The sequence below is a fragment of the Petaurus breviceps genome, unplaced genomic scaffold (assembly GCF_028583685.1).
Source record: "Petaurus breviceps papuanus isolate PSGF00001 unplaced genomic scaffold, PetGlider_PUasm1.0 178, whole genome shotgun sequence".
NCBI classification, from domain to species: Eukaryota; Metazoa; Chordata; class Mammalia; order Diprotodontia; family Petauridae; genus Petaurus; species Petaurus breviceps.
The window spans coordinates 9,599,590-9,617,021 of NW_027185777.1; the positions used below are offsets into that span (position 1 = coordinate 9,599,590).

At 38.6% G+C, this 17,432-nt stretch overlaps 1 protein-coding gene across 2 annotated transcripts in view; it reads left to right on the top strand.

Annotated features, from left to right (window-relative positions):
* The window catches only part of SLC39A12 (solute carrier family 39 member 12), a 112,234-nt gene that overhangs the window by 81,126 nt on the left and 13,676 nt on the right, over positions 1-17,432 (top strand). For both annotated transcript variants that reach the window (XM_069086094.1, XM_069086093.1), the window contains 2 exons: positions 5,597-5,755; positions 10,606-10,793. In XM_069086094.1, the coding sequence (XP_068942195.1) occupies positions 5,597-5,755; positions 10,606-10,793 (347 nt within the window). The remainder of the gene's footprint in view (positions 1-5,596; positions 5,756-10,605; positions 10,794-17,432) is intronic.

The following is a 17,432-nucleotide window of genomic DNA, read 5'->3' on the forward strand; positions in this document are numbered from 1 at the left end:
TTTAAAGAAACTTGTGTTTTATTTGGTGTTTGTTATAAATAAGCACATGAAGGAATAGGACTAACCCCCACCTTATTATCTTGTGTTTCAATTGAGTTTTTACAACAGATAGTTTTATGTGAAAAACACCATATGAGGATCTAATGGAGTCACCTCTCAGTCTTGTGCAAGGTAGTATTTAATCATCCTGAGAAGATTGTGTTCAGGATATGAAGGGGATACAGAGGAGAGCCTCAAAGATGGATGGCTTTGTTTTCTAATTCTTTAAGGTGGAAAGACTAAAAGAACTGAAGAGTGAAGGATGAGTTCATCAATATTAAAATATAGAATGAAAAAAAGAAGCCAAGAACTAGCTGTTCTCTGTCTTCCCTGGTGATATAATAGGGGAAATAGGATGAATTATAGTATTTGTGGGGAAAAGGGAGTTTCTATTAGATACAGGGAAGGGTTTTCAAGAATGTAATGTATTGGAATAGATTACTGAAGGAAAGTCTTCACTCTTGTCGATGTGATGACAAAGGAGATCCAGCCAACATCTGGTTAATTCGATGAATTCGACAGCCAAATGAGACCAGCGCATGTTGTCCAAATAGACTTTGAGACTTAACTTGTCCATATTGCCTTTCATTGTTAATCAAACTAACCCGCTAATTACTAGCTCTTTACTTTATGTTGTACTGACAGAGTTGAAGGTCTTGGATTGTTTTTACAAATAGAATTCATTCCCAGACTTCTGGTATGACTATCTTTTCAGAAGAAAAGGAAATGAATGAGAAGGCTTTTCATAGTCATTTATTACCAGGATGAAGTAATTATGTTTTGATAAAAAAAAAACTTTGTCCACCAAGGTTTTAATGACCTAAAAAAAATGGGTCCTGGCTACTTCTCCCTGCAATAGCATTTCTCAATACTTTTAAATTTTATTTTGCATCTGGTCACCCAGATAAAAATAATTCCTTCTTATGGTATAATGAAATAACACTAGATTTGGATTCAAGGGACATCAATAAGTGGTTCTGCCTCTTCCTACCCATGTAACTTTGGACAAATCATGTAACTTTTTTGTGATCCAGAAAGTTTTATGCTACAGGAATGGGAGACCCTGATCCTTTTAGGCTAAGGCCTTTTCAGGTACTCACTTAGAGTGAGGTAACACCAATTCAGTGAACACGTCATCTCCAGTCATCCTGATGAATATCTGATCACTGGATCCCAGTGGCTCTGGAGGAAAAAGTGAGGCTGGTGGCCTTGCACAACCCTCTCCTACTTAAATCAAAATCATGTCATTATCTCCCTGATGTCATGATCTTCTTCTAAAATGAAAGACAAACACAACATTACAGGAAAGAGCATTGGACTGAATTCAGAGGACTTGGGTTTAATTACCATCTTTAAAATTTATTATCTGTATCCCCTTGTGCAAGTAACTAAATGAGTGTGAGAGTTGGAGTCAGGAAGACTCATTTTCCTGAGTTCAAATCTGACTTCAGATACTTACTAACCATGTGACCTTGGGCAAATCATGGAACCTCTGTTTGCCTCTGTTTTCTCATCTGTAAAATTGGAATAATAATAACACTTATCTCCCACAGTTATTGTAAGGATCAAATGAGATAGTAGTTGTAATGCAGTTAGTACAGTGTTGGGCACATGGTAAGCGTCATAGAAATGTTAGCAAACTTAACTCATCTATAAAATGAGGGTATTAGACTAGAAATGGCTTCTGAGGTCCCTTCTTCCTTTAGGCCTTCAATTCTTTGACTTGGATTTGGTTTCAAATAGCACCCACTACTGTAACTTTGTGACTGTAAGTAAGTCATCTTATTTCTCTTTGAGTCTCAGTTTCTTCCTCATCTTTCAAGTGAGGGAGTTGGACCAGATGACCTCTGAGATCTTTTCTAGCTCAGAGTCTTATGATGATTATATAGAATTTTTTCATTTACAAATTACTTTTCTCACAGGGAAGAGTACAAGTTTTATTAGCCCATTTTTACAGATTCTCATAGATATAGAACTAAGAGGGACCCAGAAAGTCATCTAGTCCAATCTCTTCATTATGTACATGGGGAATCTGGGACTCAGGGGGACTAAGTGACTTGCCCAATATTTCCTGGTAGTGTGTATCAAAGGCAGGATTTGAACCCAGGTCCTCTGACTGCAAAGAGAGTGATCTTTCTGAAAGATAGTTACAGATACCTGTAAATGGTGAGGTCCAAAATTAAGCCCAGGCCTTCTCACTTCAATTTTGCCTCCAAATCTTTGCGCTACAATGCCTGATACTTTATAATATAATATGTAAAGCACCATATCTAAGAATCTACTGTGTCTACAGGAAATCTTGAAATATGTGGCATTTCCTTTTCAGGATGCTAAATAACAAGATTTATTCTTTTGCACAACTTATCCAGTGTCAGACACATTGTCTGATTCTCTTTTGGAACAGAACAGACTAAATTTATGCTGTCTCCATGATGCCAACCCATCCAACCACATTTGGAACCTGGACAGACATCTGGATAATTACCTGAATTTTCCATTTTTTATCTGAATATATTACATCTTGGACTGTGTGTAGCCAGTGTCAATACAATGCCATTTCCATGAAAAAAAAACCCCTCGGTTTGTTTTGCATTGTAGAAATGTTTATTTAAAAAAAGATTACATTTTCGCATCCTTTCACATTTAAAGGGATGAGTGTTTTGTTTTGTTTCATTGTTGTTATTCCCACCTTGAGTTGGAGCATTAATCTTATGTTATGGCATTAATCTAATAGTTACAGAGGAAGATTCAATCTGCGTCATGGAGAGAGTTATCATACTGAGAGTTCTCCAAATAGATGAAATCAGAAGCCTAGATTCTCTTACCAAGGTGGGGGGGACTAATTGTATACCATATTATTTGGAGCTAATTATTAATTGTATCTGGATGCCATGAGTTTTTGATCAACAATCACAAGTAAAACATTTGAATATATGACTGGCATTACATTATATTTGTGACTACACTAAGTTATAGAATTCTTGACATTCATTTATCTTGACAGCTGATTTTAAAGTGAAAAATTCTCCAAAACAACACTAAAACCAGACAAGAACAAGACAAGAACAAGATGGTCTATTATCTCAAATAATTTCAATTTTTTAAAATGGGTATCAAGTACATCACTTACCCACAAGATGATATAGTAGGTGCTATGTGGGGGCTAGCATTTAAAGATCACATCAAGGTTTGTCAAGTACTTTACAAATATTAGCTTATCTGATCCTTTTAAGAACCCTGAGAAGTAGGTGCTATTATTTTCTCCATTTTACAGATGAGGAAACTGAGGGTAGCAGAGGTTAAGTGACTTTCCCAGGGTCATGCATTCAGTAAGTATCTGGGGTGAGATTTGAACTCAGGTCTTCCTGACTCTAACTCCAACACTTTATCTACCTTCCCTAAAGAATTTAAGAGTTCTTGATATGATTTTAAAATACTGACGCATCTAATTATATGTGATCTTGAATCATGACACTACAGAAGTTATCAATTGTGAAAAAAATCTTATTATTTTAAAATTATATTCCAAAAATACATGATGTCATTGATGTGGATACTACTCCTCGGTGCCTTATTTGACAGTGTCTGTTACTATGGTCAAAAAACCATCATGTTATAGTTGATCGTACAGTTAGTGATGAGGTTCTCTCTGCTTAGCCATGTTGGTCCTTAAACAATTACCTTTTGCTAAGTCTATGCTCAAAGTATCTGCAGTTTGAAAAGACCTGATAGACCTTGGTTTTTAGTGATGTACTTTTGGGGAATGTGGGATCAGTTAACAACATAATGAGTAATTAAAATAGGACTTTAGCAACACAAAGTTGACCTTTAATTCTCTCTTATTATTTTTCTACATTTTTAAAGAAGTTTCCTCCTTTTGTGGCTGCTATTATATTATAATACATTATATTATTATAACACAGTAACATAATATATAATAATATTATGTTATAATATCCCCAAAGAAATAATTTGTTAAATGGCATCCTGGAGTATGTTATTCTGAAAGCACATGTTTTTATTTGCCTTCAAGAATCTCACAGAAGTATCTGTGTGTGTATAGCATCTATGTGTGCATATACACATATATACATATGTGTATATATACATACACACATATGTAAAAACAAAGTATTGAAATGTATATGACAAAGTATCAAAATATATGTGGTCATGGATCATGGAGCAATAATCCAATCCAATCCAATTAACATTTAGTAAGTGTCTACTATGTTCCAGGCACTGTTCTAAGCACTGGATATACAATTAATTTTTTAAAAGGTGATTCCTTCCCTTGAGTAGTTCATAATCTAATGGGGGGTGGGTGGGGAGAGAACACAAAAAGAAGCCAGGAAAATGTGAGTGACAAGCAGTAGGGAGAGAACAGGGCTACCGAGCTTGGAGGCAGAGCAGCAGACGCAAAGTGGAGTGAGGTGAGAGTCCACTTTCTGCCTTCTATAAAGGAAGGCATTGGGAGGAGTTTGGCAGTCAACTCTTCAGTCCTCCAACCAGAGGGGAGAGGAGGCTGAGGGAGGTGGTGGCAATCAAGGCTTGAGTTAAGAGCTTGGTGATGAGATTAGAAGTAATGATCATAGGGACATCCTGTGCAATAAAGAAATAAGATAATAGATTCAGAGTTGGAAGAAACCTCACGGGCACTCTAATTCAGACCTCTTATTTTACAAAGAAAGAAACTAAGGGTCCTAGAAATTAAGTGATTTGACCAAGCTCTCACAATCAGTGTCAAGGATGACACTTGAACCATAATCTTCTAACTTCAGAGCCAATACTTTTTCCAGTGGACTATCTCTGGAATATTTATTTTTTTCACTTTGAAATAGCATAATGCACACTAAAGTCAACATACACCCTCAAGGTTTGGGGGTTTTTCCTAGAAATTTAACTTTTGGGGGAATTGGATTTGAATTCCAATGCAACAAGCATGTATTAAGTTTCTATTATGTGCAAAGGCACTCCATAGTCTTGGATGCAAAAATAAAATGGAAAAAAAAATGTTACCTGCTTTCAAGAAACTTCTGCTGAGGAAATACAACACAAAAAGATGATTACATATAGATGTGATTTTTTGAGGACAGAGAACATTAACAATTGGGAATTGGGAAAGACTTTAGATTGGAAGCAGCACAAAAAAGTCATAGGTTCTAAGAGCTGGAGGCAAGGAAGTCATGCATTCTAGAGATAGCCAGTATAAAGATGTAGAAGCAAGAGATGCGATACTGTGTTTGGGGAACAGCAAATAGGCCAGTTTGGCCAGAAGAGAATTCATAAGAAGGGTAGGGGGCTTAGGGAAAAAAATAGCTTTACTATCCAATATTTCCATTCACATATCCAACTTCTTAGAGATCCCTCTTTTATAATGTATCCTTTTGAAAATGTTAACCCAAGTGGGACTATGTATTTCACTTAGCTAACTGTTACCGTTGATAGGTCAAATGAAAGTTAAATTCATCTCGTGCAAGTTTACCGCTCTTGAAAATCAAGAAAAAAAATCATAGCCCCTCTTGGCTAGTTTTCATGTCTTCATCCCTTTCTCTAGGTAAAGCCATTAGTCTTTTGGCTATTATGATACTGGTTGGTGACAGCCTTCACAATTTTGCTGATGGTCTTGTGATAGGAGCTGCCTTCTCATCTTCCACTGAATCGGGGGTGACAACAACCATTGCCATCTTGTGCCATGAAATTCCACATGAAATGGGTAAGTCAACCACTTCTATACCAGCTGTCTTCTAACAGCTGAAAAATCAGTCATGCTCAGTGTATAACCTGACATTACTTGCTTTCTTTCCTTCTTCTCTCCAGCATATAATTGAATGGTAACTAGCTTCAGGTCATATTCCATTTAAATCATAGGAATAAAAGAGAGAAGAAGGCAATATTTCTATAGCCCACGATAAGATTTAATCTGACATTTTCATAATATTTCCCAAGGATGGAGAGCAATAGTTTGTGCTTCAGAGCACTCTGGATGGGAGAATGTCATTTTTATGTAACATCACTTTAAATACCTTTGGCTGGGACTTGCAAATCTGAATGTTATATGTGGGAAAAATATCAAGAGGGAGAACCTTATCCAATATGTCAGCAAACAGACCGATGAAAAAAATAGCATTTTAATTAAAACCAAACCATGGCTTCATCAAGCTGATGTATTCTAAATGTTTAAAGCCAGGCATGAAATTAAAGTGACAGGCATATGGTAGCAGATAGACACAAACTCTTTTTTTTTCTGAATATATTTTAATAGCCTTATAATTCAAACCCTGTCTCTTTGGAACTCATAAAAGATGGACAAGTTTTCTGAAACATATAGTACAAGAAGGTCAGCCTTGGGCAAAAGTGTGTAATACACAGTGATCATCTCATATTCCAAGGGAAGCCAGAATTTCTGGGGTTAACTGATACAATGGGATCTCATGATGGAAGACTGGTACAATAGAAGCCTGGAGATAGCAAGGAACTCTAAGGGGGTCTCATTGGTGATTTCAGTCATTTCAGCCTTACAACATCCCACAGCAGGCAAAGAAAGAAATTGTCAGTCACTGATGTACCCAGGCCACAGGGAGATTGGCTAATCAGCCGTTTTTTGGGGACCCAGGTGTTAGCACATAAGGGAAGGCAGGGTGCCAAAACTTCTGGTACTGGAGGAAGCAGATGTGAGATTAAGCATGAATGGGAAACATACCTGTTTCCCTATTAGTGGTAATTACAATTAGCCAGTATGTTTAAAAAGTAGAGCTAAGAATAGTTTTTATATGTTTAACATGTGTAAAAATACAATAAATGTAACAAAAACCCCTTAATTTAATACAATAAAACTTTATTTTAAAATGTAAAAAGCAGTCGTACTTTGTAGGCTATACAAAACAGGTGTGGATGGCATTTGGATTACAGGCTGTAGTTTGCCTACCCCTAGTCTAGACCTAAGGAAGTGATGGATAAAATGTTAATGTAGATTAAGCCTAAAAGTAGATTATGGGTACAGTCTCCCCACGTCCAGCCCCCAGGAGAGCCAGTTGTTGAACCTTTACAGATACACCTCTGGCTCAAATCTGACTCTTCTTGGTTTTGAAGCCAGCTTTCTATCCAACACCAAAGATGTCAAACTCCCAGCCCACAGGCCACAAGTGGCCTCAGAACTCCCTAGAGCAGGCTGAAACAGATTAAAATGTAATTGGGAAATTTTTGTTGAAACAAATTAAAATCCAATACAACATCGATAGTATTAATTTGTGGTTTTGTAAATCAAGATGCAGCCCACAGAGATCTGCTTCAATTTGAGTTTGACACCACTGCAATGCATCACACTGACTTTCAAAAACTGTAGGGAATAACCCCCATTTATTGTGCTTGGTCTTCTAAGCTCAGCATAATTCCACTGTCTGACAACCTGCGAGTCTTATACAGGAGACAGAAGGGGCAAGGGAGGGTTTTATGGTGGCAAACCAAAGCAATTGTCTTGGTGTGGGTTGGGTGGTACCTTTCCACCCAACCTATTGTGCTCTAAGAGAACCCCATCATCTAGAAAAAGCCAAGGGTGGCATTCATATGCCTCCTGCCATTAATGGTTTGCCATAGCCCTGTGTGCCTGGAGCCCATACACCATGAGATCAAGAGCAGTCTGGGGTGCCCAGTTTGCTACATTCCTGATATGACATCTTCCCTTTGTCCAAGGACAAACACACAACACATGTCAGGGATCTGTATCACAAGAGCAGGCTTGGACTGACTATCCAGTCCGATTCTGGACTCAGTTGTTTCAGACCTGTCCCGCTGGTCATCCAGCTGCTGCCTGAACACCTCCTTCACACAGGCATGTGCCAGAACCAGCTCCTACCTGCTTATCAGAGCTGACTTAAATTTTCAATGTGGCCATTTTCACCATGGGGAATTGACAGGACTTGAGTTATTATTTGGTTGATGGTCTAGACTTGAGAAAGTGATAAAGAAAATGGTACTGAAGATTCAACTGAAAAGTGTATCATATATACTTTTTTTCCTTTGAGGAGAACTGGTTGTTAAACATTTACCAGCACACTGCTGGCTTGATGTAACTCACTATTTCATGAAGTAGCCAAGTCTACTTTGGGATCACCTTAATTATCTGGAGGTTTTGCCCAACATCAATCCTACAGGAGCCTCTTTACAACTGGGTCCATTAGTCCTAAGTTTGCCCTGTGATCAGAGATCAAAGCATGAGAAGGAAGAAGAGACCCGAGTCACCACAACAGAAAGCTAAGCTCCTTTACCTCAAGAGATAGGAAGTTAGCACAAAGGCCTCTGATTCTACAGCAAGATCTGGCAGACAGAACTTTCACTGACCACATTTTTGTGGTTGGGGCTGTACTTTGAAGTCCCTAGGGAGTTTGGGGGCTTTACTCATTCTAATCCTTAAAGGAGCTTAATCAGACCAGGTTCTGGCATCTGGTTGAGTTCAGGCACACCCTGTTCTGTCCCCCAAACCCTTTCCCCTATCATCAATGATTATCCCTCCCTTTTTCCATCTCTGCTCTGTGTCTAGTACTCTCTCTGTCCCCTAGAGGCCCAGGCTCCCATTGGGCCTGCCTTCTCTGGTAATTCTTGGTGCTCTCTGCTTTTCTCACCATTACCAAAATTTACCTATCCTACACACTGCTCTCTCAAGTTCCTACCCTGTGCCTGTTATAATGAATTAAAACAATATCTCCTCCTAGCAGCCTGTTTGTGTTTTAATAGAGACTATTTAGAGACCATTTCTACAGCAAAAGCATGGCTGTCCTGGTAGAAAGTTCAGGACCCAGGGGACTGGTGAGGAGGATATGCATACATTTAATCCTGCCTACGAAAAAGATGTATGAGTTCCCAGACTTTTTTATTTGAATGTCATTCACAGAATGTCAACACAGGAAATATGCCAATGTATGAGGAATTAGAATTATAGAGTCTGACGGGATGGTAAAGGTCATTTAGTCTAACCCATACTTGAAGCAAAAATTCCCTCTGCAGCCTCCCCAGCAAACAGTCGTTCAATGCCTGCTTGAATACCTCCAATTCCAGGGAACTCATTTTTTCTTGAAATAGAGAAATGAAAACAATCTGGCTGCTTTGCCTCAATCCAAGGCAATGCAGCCATTCATTTTCTCAAAGGGAGGTGGATGCATTGTCCCATATATCTTTCATGTTATGTTTTAACTTCACAGCAAATGGTGGGTTGTTTTTTGTTTCTGTTTCTGCTTTTGGCTTTGTTTTGTTTTTCCCATATACGGTCAGTCAGTACCTGTTTAAGTAAAAAATAAATACCATGCCACAGATATGATCTCTCAGTTTCAGCTGGCAAGTTCCCAGGCAGGAAAGATTTAGAAACTCTGGGAAAGCACGTGATTTGACTTTGCATTTATCTAAGTAGAAAATGTCACAGATCATCAGGAACTAACTCTGGGTCACAGGTCACCCTGTATAGGCTATCTTTAGGAACAGCTAAACAAAGGCAATGGTTAAAACATAATTTTCTGTTTCTTTCCTACAACGGCACTGATTGTTCTATATTATCTATACATGCTATTAGCATGGCAGTGTACTATATCACAGAAAGGGCTGGCCTTAGAACCAGGATAATCTGAGTTCAGGTCCTGCCTCTGACACTTCTAGGATGTATCACCCTGGATAAGTCAACCTCTCAGTTCATTCCCTAGGCAATTTTCTAACACTATAAGTTACAGTGAAGGTGCAGCCCTCTATCTGTAGAAGGGGGCTTCTTAAACAGGAGTTCCAATTGTCAGTGAAATCACAGGTGAAGTCCTTCTCCTTATCCGACCATTATATTGTCTGACCATTTAAACATTCACAAACAATTTGAGTTTACTAGAATACTGTAGCCATTTTATAGGATCATAGATTATATAGATACAGTGGTCCATCTCACCCAACCCAATTATTCTACACATAAGGAAATGGAGGCCCAGAAAGGTTAAGTGACTAGTGTAAAGTCACAAAATTACAGAGTCATATTTGTTTGTTTTGTTTTTTGGAGATAAGAAGGCAGGGCAATTGGGGTTAAGTAACTTTCCCAAGGTCACACAGCTAGTTAAGTATCAAGTGTCTGGGGCTGGATTTGAACTCAGGTCCTTCTGACTTCAGGGCCGGTGCTCTATTCACAGCACTTAGCCTCCCCCAGATAGAGTCATATTTGAACTGACTCCAAATTTAGCACCCTCTCCTCTGTACCAAGTTGTCTTTCAATTTATAGCCTATAATAGTGATAATTAATAATAATCACTAACATTCATATAGCAACTACTATGCTAAGTGCTTTACAAATATTATCTCATTTGACCTTCACAACATCCCTGGGAGGTAGGTGATATTATTATCCCCATTTTACAGATGAAGAAAACTGAAGCAGGCTTAGTGATTTATCTGGGGTCACAGAGCTAGTGTCTGAGGCAGGACTTGAACCCAGTCCTCTGTGACCTGTGCCACCTAGCTGCCCCTGTAAATTTTGCCAGGGCTACCTTGGAATATGTCAACTTGCTAAATCAACATCTGATTTTCTTTCCCCTTTAACTTTAGGAGATTTTGCTGTACTGTTAAGTTCTGGACTTGCTATCAAGATCGCCATCTTGATGAATTTTATAAGTGCCCTCACTGCTTTTATAGGACTCTATATTGGCCTCTCAGTCTCAACTGACCCATGCATTCAAAACTGGATTTTAACAGTCACTGCTGGGATGTTCCTTTATTTATCATTAGTGGAAATGGTAAGCATTACAACTTTTCTGTTTCGATTCCTCTAAATAGAATATTTAAAATAGAGAATAGTGGGTCAAAAGCCAGTGGAAAGGGGTTTATCCTAGAGGCAAAGCAGGCAGAGAGAATATAAAAGCCTGAAGAAGCATTTGTCTTGGTTGGTGAGTCGTTTTCAGTTGTGAAGCATGCTTTACAATTGTTATCTCTCTCTTTTTTTTTAAGCAATTGGGGTTAAGTAACTTGCTCAAGGTTACACGGCCAGTTATTTCTGGGTGTGGTGCTGAGTATCTGAGCCCGGATTTCATCCAGGTCATCCCAACACTGGAGCCGGTGCTCTTACTCACTGAGCCACCTGGCCACCCCTAAGCAATTGGGGTTAAGTAACTTGCTCAAGGTTACACGGCCAGGTGTTTCTGGGTGGGTGCTAAGTGTCTGAGCCCGGGATTTGATCTCCAGGTCTTCTCAACACTGGAGCCGGTGCTCTTACTCTCTGTGCTACCTGGCCGCCCCAATTGTTATCTCTTTTGATTTCACAATAACTCTGGGAGGTAGGTGTTATTATTAGCCCCCTTTTGGTCACATAGGTGGCACAGTGGATAGAGCATCAGGCCTGGAGTCAGGAAGACCTGAGTTCAAATATGACCTTAGATGTTTACTAGCTGTGTGACCCTGGGCAAGTCACTTATCCCTGTTTGCCTCAGTTTCCTTATTTATAAAATGAGCTGGAGAAGGAAATGGCAAACCACTCCAGTATCTTTGCCAAGAAAACCCAAATGGTTCACAAGGAGTCAGACACAACTGAAATGACTGAACAACAATGAACCAGCAAATGGAGGCCAACAGAGGTTAGATGACTTACCCAGGGTCCCACAGCTAATAAGTGTTTGAGTCCAGATTTGAACTCAGCTCCTCCTGACACGTATCTGGCTTCTATAAGTTTAACTCATTTCAATTTAACAAATATTTAAGCACCTACTATGCTCCAGACATTGTGCTGAGTCTACAAGTGAAGTAAGTCTGTAAGTGAAGAACTCAGCTGATCAGCAATTTGATCTGTGTGATACTAAAAAACCAATGGGATAGATTTTTTTTAAGTAGAATTGCTTAGCTGTTAGATTGCACTGGTGGAAAGCACTGGTTGTCTTGGAAAGCTCCTTCTCTTTTTTGGCACAATCATTGCCAAAGGGACATAATTTCCGGATGCAATGACAAGGACTATTGTTATGGTATCCATGCTATAGAAGTGCCCTTAATATTATACATTGGTAGCTCTACTGTTAAGTTTCTGTTGAATGGAACAATGGTAATCAGACTGCACTTTATAAAGGAATCTTGCTTTGGGAGATTTACAAGATAGTTTCCAGTTCTGAAGATCCCTGCAGAAGAAACTAGAACTCAGGCGATTTGTAGGTCGCCCATTTTTAGATGTTTTGACAAGCTATAAAGAGGGTCAAGATGGATGCCAGAGGGATCACTGAAGTCAAATAAGGGAGAGTAGGACAGATACAGAGACCTGAAGCTAACAAAGGAAATACTTTCAGCTGAAAACCCTTTTCTCCCTCCAAGGAAGCTAAGCATGTCATTACAAAGCTTTCAAAAGTAGGTAAACTAAAATAATAGAGGCAAGATGTAAGAGAATCAGGTCAATCCAGATAATAGGTAATAAGTCATATTTATACAGTACTCTAAGTTTTGAAAAGTATTTGACATATATCATCTCATTTGATCATTGCAACAACTTGTGAGGCAGGTGTGGTTACTATACCCATTTCAGAGATGAGAAAACTGAGGCTAAGAAGCTTCCCAACTGTAATGTAGGATGTGGGAGATAGATGGGGAAACCTGGGAACTTTAACTGTCTACAGAGAGGGGAAGGACCTAGGGTCTACCTGCATCAGTAGGAAGCAGATAGCAAGGAAAACTGGTGCTATCCCGAACTAAATGTAATCATAAGCAGTTAGAACCTTGTTAGATTCGCTTACCACCTAAGGAGTTTTCAACTTATGCAGAATTTACTGTTTGCCTAGATGGTCCTGTTGGCTGTACAGAGGGACAGTGTAAAATTCTCCCCTTCCTATTCTCTCTCCCATGCTTCACAAGTGCTTGGCCAATTGGTGTCACTAGTCTGGAAAGTTTATTGCTTTATTTAAACCTTATTTAATTTTTGATAAGGGGTTTTGTCTTCAGATGAAGAAAAGCAAAATTTGGTTGCATTTTAAGCAAGTGTTTGTTATAGAGGAGTGAATTGTGCAAGGGAGAGAACGTTAAAAGAATACCTGAGACTAATCATCTTATATTTACCTGGAAGCCTATATTATGCTTTGTCACTAACTGTACAAAGAGGGCATTCACTCAGCTTATGTGTTATTTTCTAATAGAATGTTAGCTCCTTGCAGGCATGGAACTCTTTCCTTTTTATCTTTGTATCTCCAGCACTAACATAGTGTCCTGCCTATTTAAAAAATTCCAACTGGACCTACGATTTCACTGAGGTATACAGCAAACTTTAAATGCTGAAACTCCTACTATCAATGCAGATCATAACCATTTGGCACCTCTTACTTTCAAAGGGTGACTTGGGGACACTGAGAAATCACAGGTCCAGTCCCTCTTGGGAGACTAGATACATATATAAGTGCATACAAAATAAATATATGATGGTTTGGGGGCAAGAAGCATTAAAAAAAGCATTAAAAGTAGGTTTGAGCACCTGGGAGACTTAGGAAGTCATCATTAAGCATACATGGTGAAAATAGACTGGAGAACCTTATTTTGTTAGAGGACTTTCTCATTGTCCCATATCTCACGTTTTTGGTTTTTTTTCCCCTAGTGTCTGATTTACTACCAGAAGGTAAATCAGGTCTAAAGAAGCGTGCTAAAGGCACTACTAAAAATCATCCCAAATGCTAAAATGTGGTGGTTTCCATCACTTAGGGTCCAAGTCAAATCTGGGTGATAATAGCTAACCTTTATATAGCACTTTGAGGTTTGAAAGTGCTTAGATATATTATCTCTTTTGATCCTTATTACAACCCTGTGAGTTATATGCTTTTATCCACATTTTAAAATAGGGAAACTGAGAAAGCTTGGCTTGCCCACAGTCACATGACCTGAATATGGCAAAGGGAAGACTTGAACTCAGATCTTTCTGACTTCAAGCCCAGCTCTCTATCCAGTGTGGGTACCTGACATAGGGATGTTTTATAAATACTTGCTACTCAACGGATTGCTTCCTCTTCATCAATAATAGCTTCATTTCTTGGGAGTTTTAAATAGCTAGAGTTACATTTCATTCCATATCCCTCTATATCAGGACTTGAGCATGCTGCTGGGTTTCCTGGTTTTCTTCTTCCCGGTTCAAATTTACTTTCTTTGTGTCTGACCTATGTACTATGACCTAGCACAGTAATGGCTTGATGATCTTACTTCTCTGCCTCTCTCATTCTGCCTTGTTGTTTTGCATTCTGAGACATAGTCTTCATTCCACATGGGAAGATTCTTGATAACCTGAAAAAGCAGAGACCTAGTGGTTCCATGGAACTTCATATGGCCTTAGATCCTAAGGTCATTCTGTCATCAGTGTCCTGCTCATAGTATCGGCCAGCCATCAGAAAGTAACAGGACTGATGTCCCGAGAGTCCTTAGCTAACATATGCCCTGACCTTATTGCAGAGAAATGTTTTCCAAATTTATACACGCATACCAGCAAAAAAGATAGCAAATCAAAATCTCTTTGAATTTCCTGGGACTACATCCTCCAATCAAGGTCAGATCCTATGGCCTTCTGAGTAAAATATTGCAGCAAACATGGACCTTTCACATAGCAACAACTTTTTTTCTGTTGATACACTCCTCCATCCAGCCAAGGATAATAGTCTTCCATCAAGTGAATGAAGCCGAGTTTCATGACTCTGCTGTAAAGCAAAGAAAATAAATGACAACAAGATGGAAAAAATTACTCTGCTGGTTATTTACTGGACCCTGGAAATTTACCAGGAACCCTTTTGAGCTGGATTAATCAGAAATAAGAAGTTAGATGGTTTCGTGTGTGTGTGTGTGTGTTTCAAAGTACTATGGCATGATGTTTTTAAATGAAAAGAAATGGGGGCTGGAAAAAAGCTTTATAATCAATAAATGCCCCCATCCCACCTGGTCCCCCACCCCATCTCCAGGGGAAAAGGAAGAGAACCTTGTCCAGTGAAACCAGCTTTGAAAGTGCTCCAACAAAATGCCTCTCCAAATACTATCATGCTCAGGTCAAGAAAAGAAAGATTTCAGTTCTGGTGGCAGGAAGAATTGAATTCTTTGCTACAATGATCAACAATCTTTGGATCCAATTAGAGACAAAGGAATTAGTTTCTCCTTAGTGAGGAGTCAGAGCCTTCATTGTCTCTCAGCTTTGTCTAAACTTCACACAGTTTTGTTTGTCGCTGTTTCTTCTGGCATTCGCTATTTTTCACCTCATTTTCCCTTCTCTTTCTCACATTGGAAGCAAAATTTCATGCCTCCTTTAGACGTCTCTCCTAACTCTTGAATTATTTTCCATAATGCCAGAGCCATGGAAACCTCAAAGGGACACACTCTGTCAGTATAAATAGAACTTGGTAAGTATTAAGTGAGAATTCAAAATGATTTTCTATTCTGGATTCTGGTTCTATGGAAATGGAGAAGGACTGCTCAGGGTCTAGACATTAGTGGGAAGGGCAAATTGTTGCTAGCCAGGAAAGTTCCTCAGAACGGTAGTCAACAGAGAGGAGGGTCCTCATCAGATGGTGTTAAAGAAACTCAGGCTCAGAGAGGCATCTTGGTATAGTGGATTGTTTATTGGATTTGTAGACAAGAAGATAGGGTTATAGATCCTGCCTCAGATATTTACTTTGTGACTTTGAACAAGTTATTTAACTTTTCCATGCCTCTGGTTTTTGCTAATATTTTACTTCTGCCCACCCTAGTTACTTATAAAACCCATTAAAATTTTTTTTAAGTTTTGAATTCCAAAATCTATGTCTCCCTCCCCTCACCTCTCCCTGTGACAATAAGCAATCTGATATAAGTTATATATGTTCAATTATGTAAAATATTTGCATATTAGTAATTTTATAAAAGAAAACAAAAAAAGGAAGGAAGGGAAGGGGGAAGAAGGAAGGAAGGGATGGAGGAAAGAAGGAAGGAAGGAAGGGGAGAAAAAAGTAAGAAAAAAAAGAAAGAGAAAAGATAGTATGTTTGAGTCTGTATTCAGATATCAGCTCTTTTTTTGGAGGTGGATAGCATTTTTCATCATGAGACTTTTGGAATTGTCTTGAATCATTTGTGTTGCTGAGAATAAGTCATTCACAGTTCTTCGTTGTACAATATTGCTATTACTGTGTACAATTTTCTCCTGGTTCTGCTCACTCTATTTTGTATCAGTTCATTTAAGTTTTCCCAGGTTTTTCTGAAACAATCTTGCTTGTTGTTTCTTATAGCACAATAATATTCCATTACATTCATATGCCACAACTTGTTCATCCATTTTCCAATTGATGGGTTCCCCCTTGATTTCCATTTCTTAGCTACCACAAAAGGAGCTGCTATAAATATTTTTGTACAAATAGGTTCTTTTCACCCTTTAAAATGCCTCTTTGGGTTATGGACTTTTCAGGAGTGTTGCTGGGTCAAAGGTGCATTCATAGCTTTAGAGCCTTTTGGGTATAATTCCAAATTGCCCTCTAGATTGGTTGGATCCGTTCACAACTCCACCAACAGATGCCTCAGGTTCTTGATCTGTTAAATGAAGGGGGGGTGAACTCAGTGGCCTCTAAGATTCCTTCTGTGTCTTAATCTATGATCATATACATATATCAATCAATAAATATCATTGCTAATGTGTCAGACACTGAATTAGGTTCTAGAGAAACAAAAACAAAATAGTTCTAACTCCCTCCCTTTCCACCTAGGTGGAACTATCTCTGCTCCTTCCTTACATGGTAATCAACTTGCCAATTTGTGATTTACTCCCTTTTTCAAGACTGACCTTGATGTTCATCATACCTTGATTTCTCTATATGGAAATGCTGAGGGCACTGGGAAGCATACCCTGGGCTTTTCCATGACCCCATACCATCTGAAAATATCTCTGAGTTCTGCAACTTCTCATCCTCTCCCCCCATTGTACTGAGTGTGATAATAGAGCTAGATATTATATATATATATACATATATATATAATATATAGATATAGATATACCTAGAGCTGAGCTACCCAAAGCATTTGGCAGTATGTTCACAAAGACTTCCTCATCTTCTGAACCTTACAATCTCTTTCTATCCATCACTTTTCTGCCCCACCCCAAATTTTCCTTTTTTTATTAGAACATAGAATATCATTTTGAATTTGATCTTAAAACTTAGCAGGGTTGTCAATAAGTCTTTTTTCTTTAAAATATCAAAATACAAAGAGCACAATCTGAATCACAAACTCGGTTAAGAAATTCAGTGTGAACCTCAATCCAATGAGAGAAGGAAAACATTCTTCATTGGATCAATAAATCAGTATCTATTATGTATCAGGAACGGGTGCTAGAGATATAAGGAAAGAAGGAAGAGGACAAGATGGAGAACAAAGAGGAGAAGAAAGAGAAGAGGAAGGAAGAAAGAAAGAAAGAAAGAAAG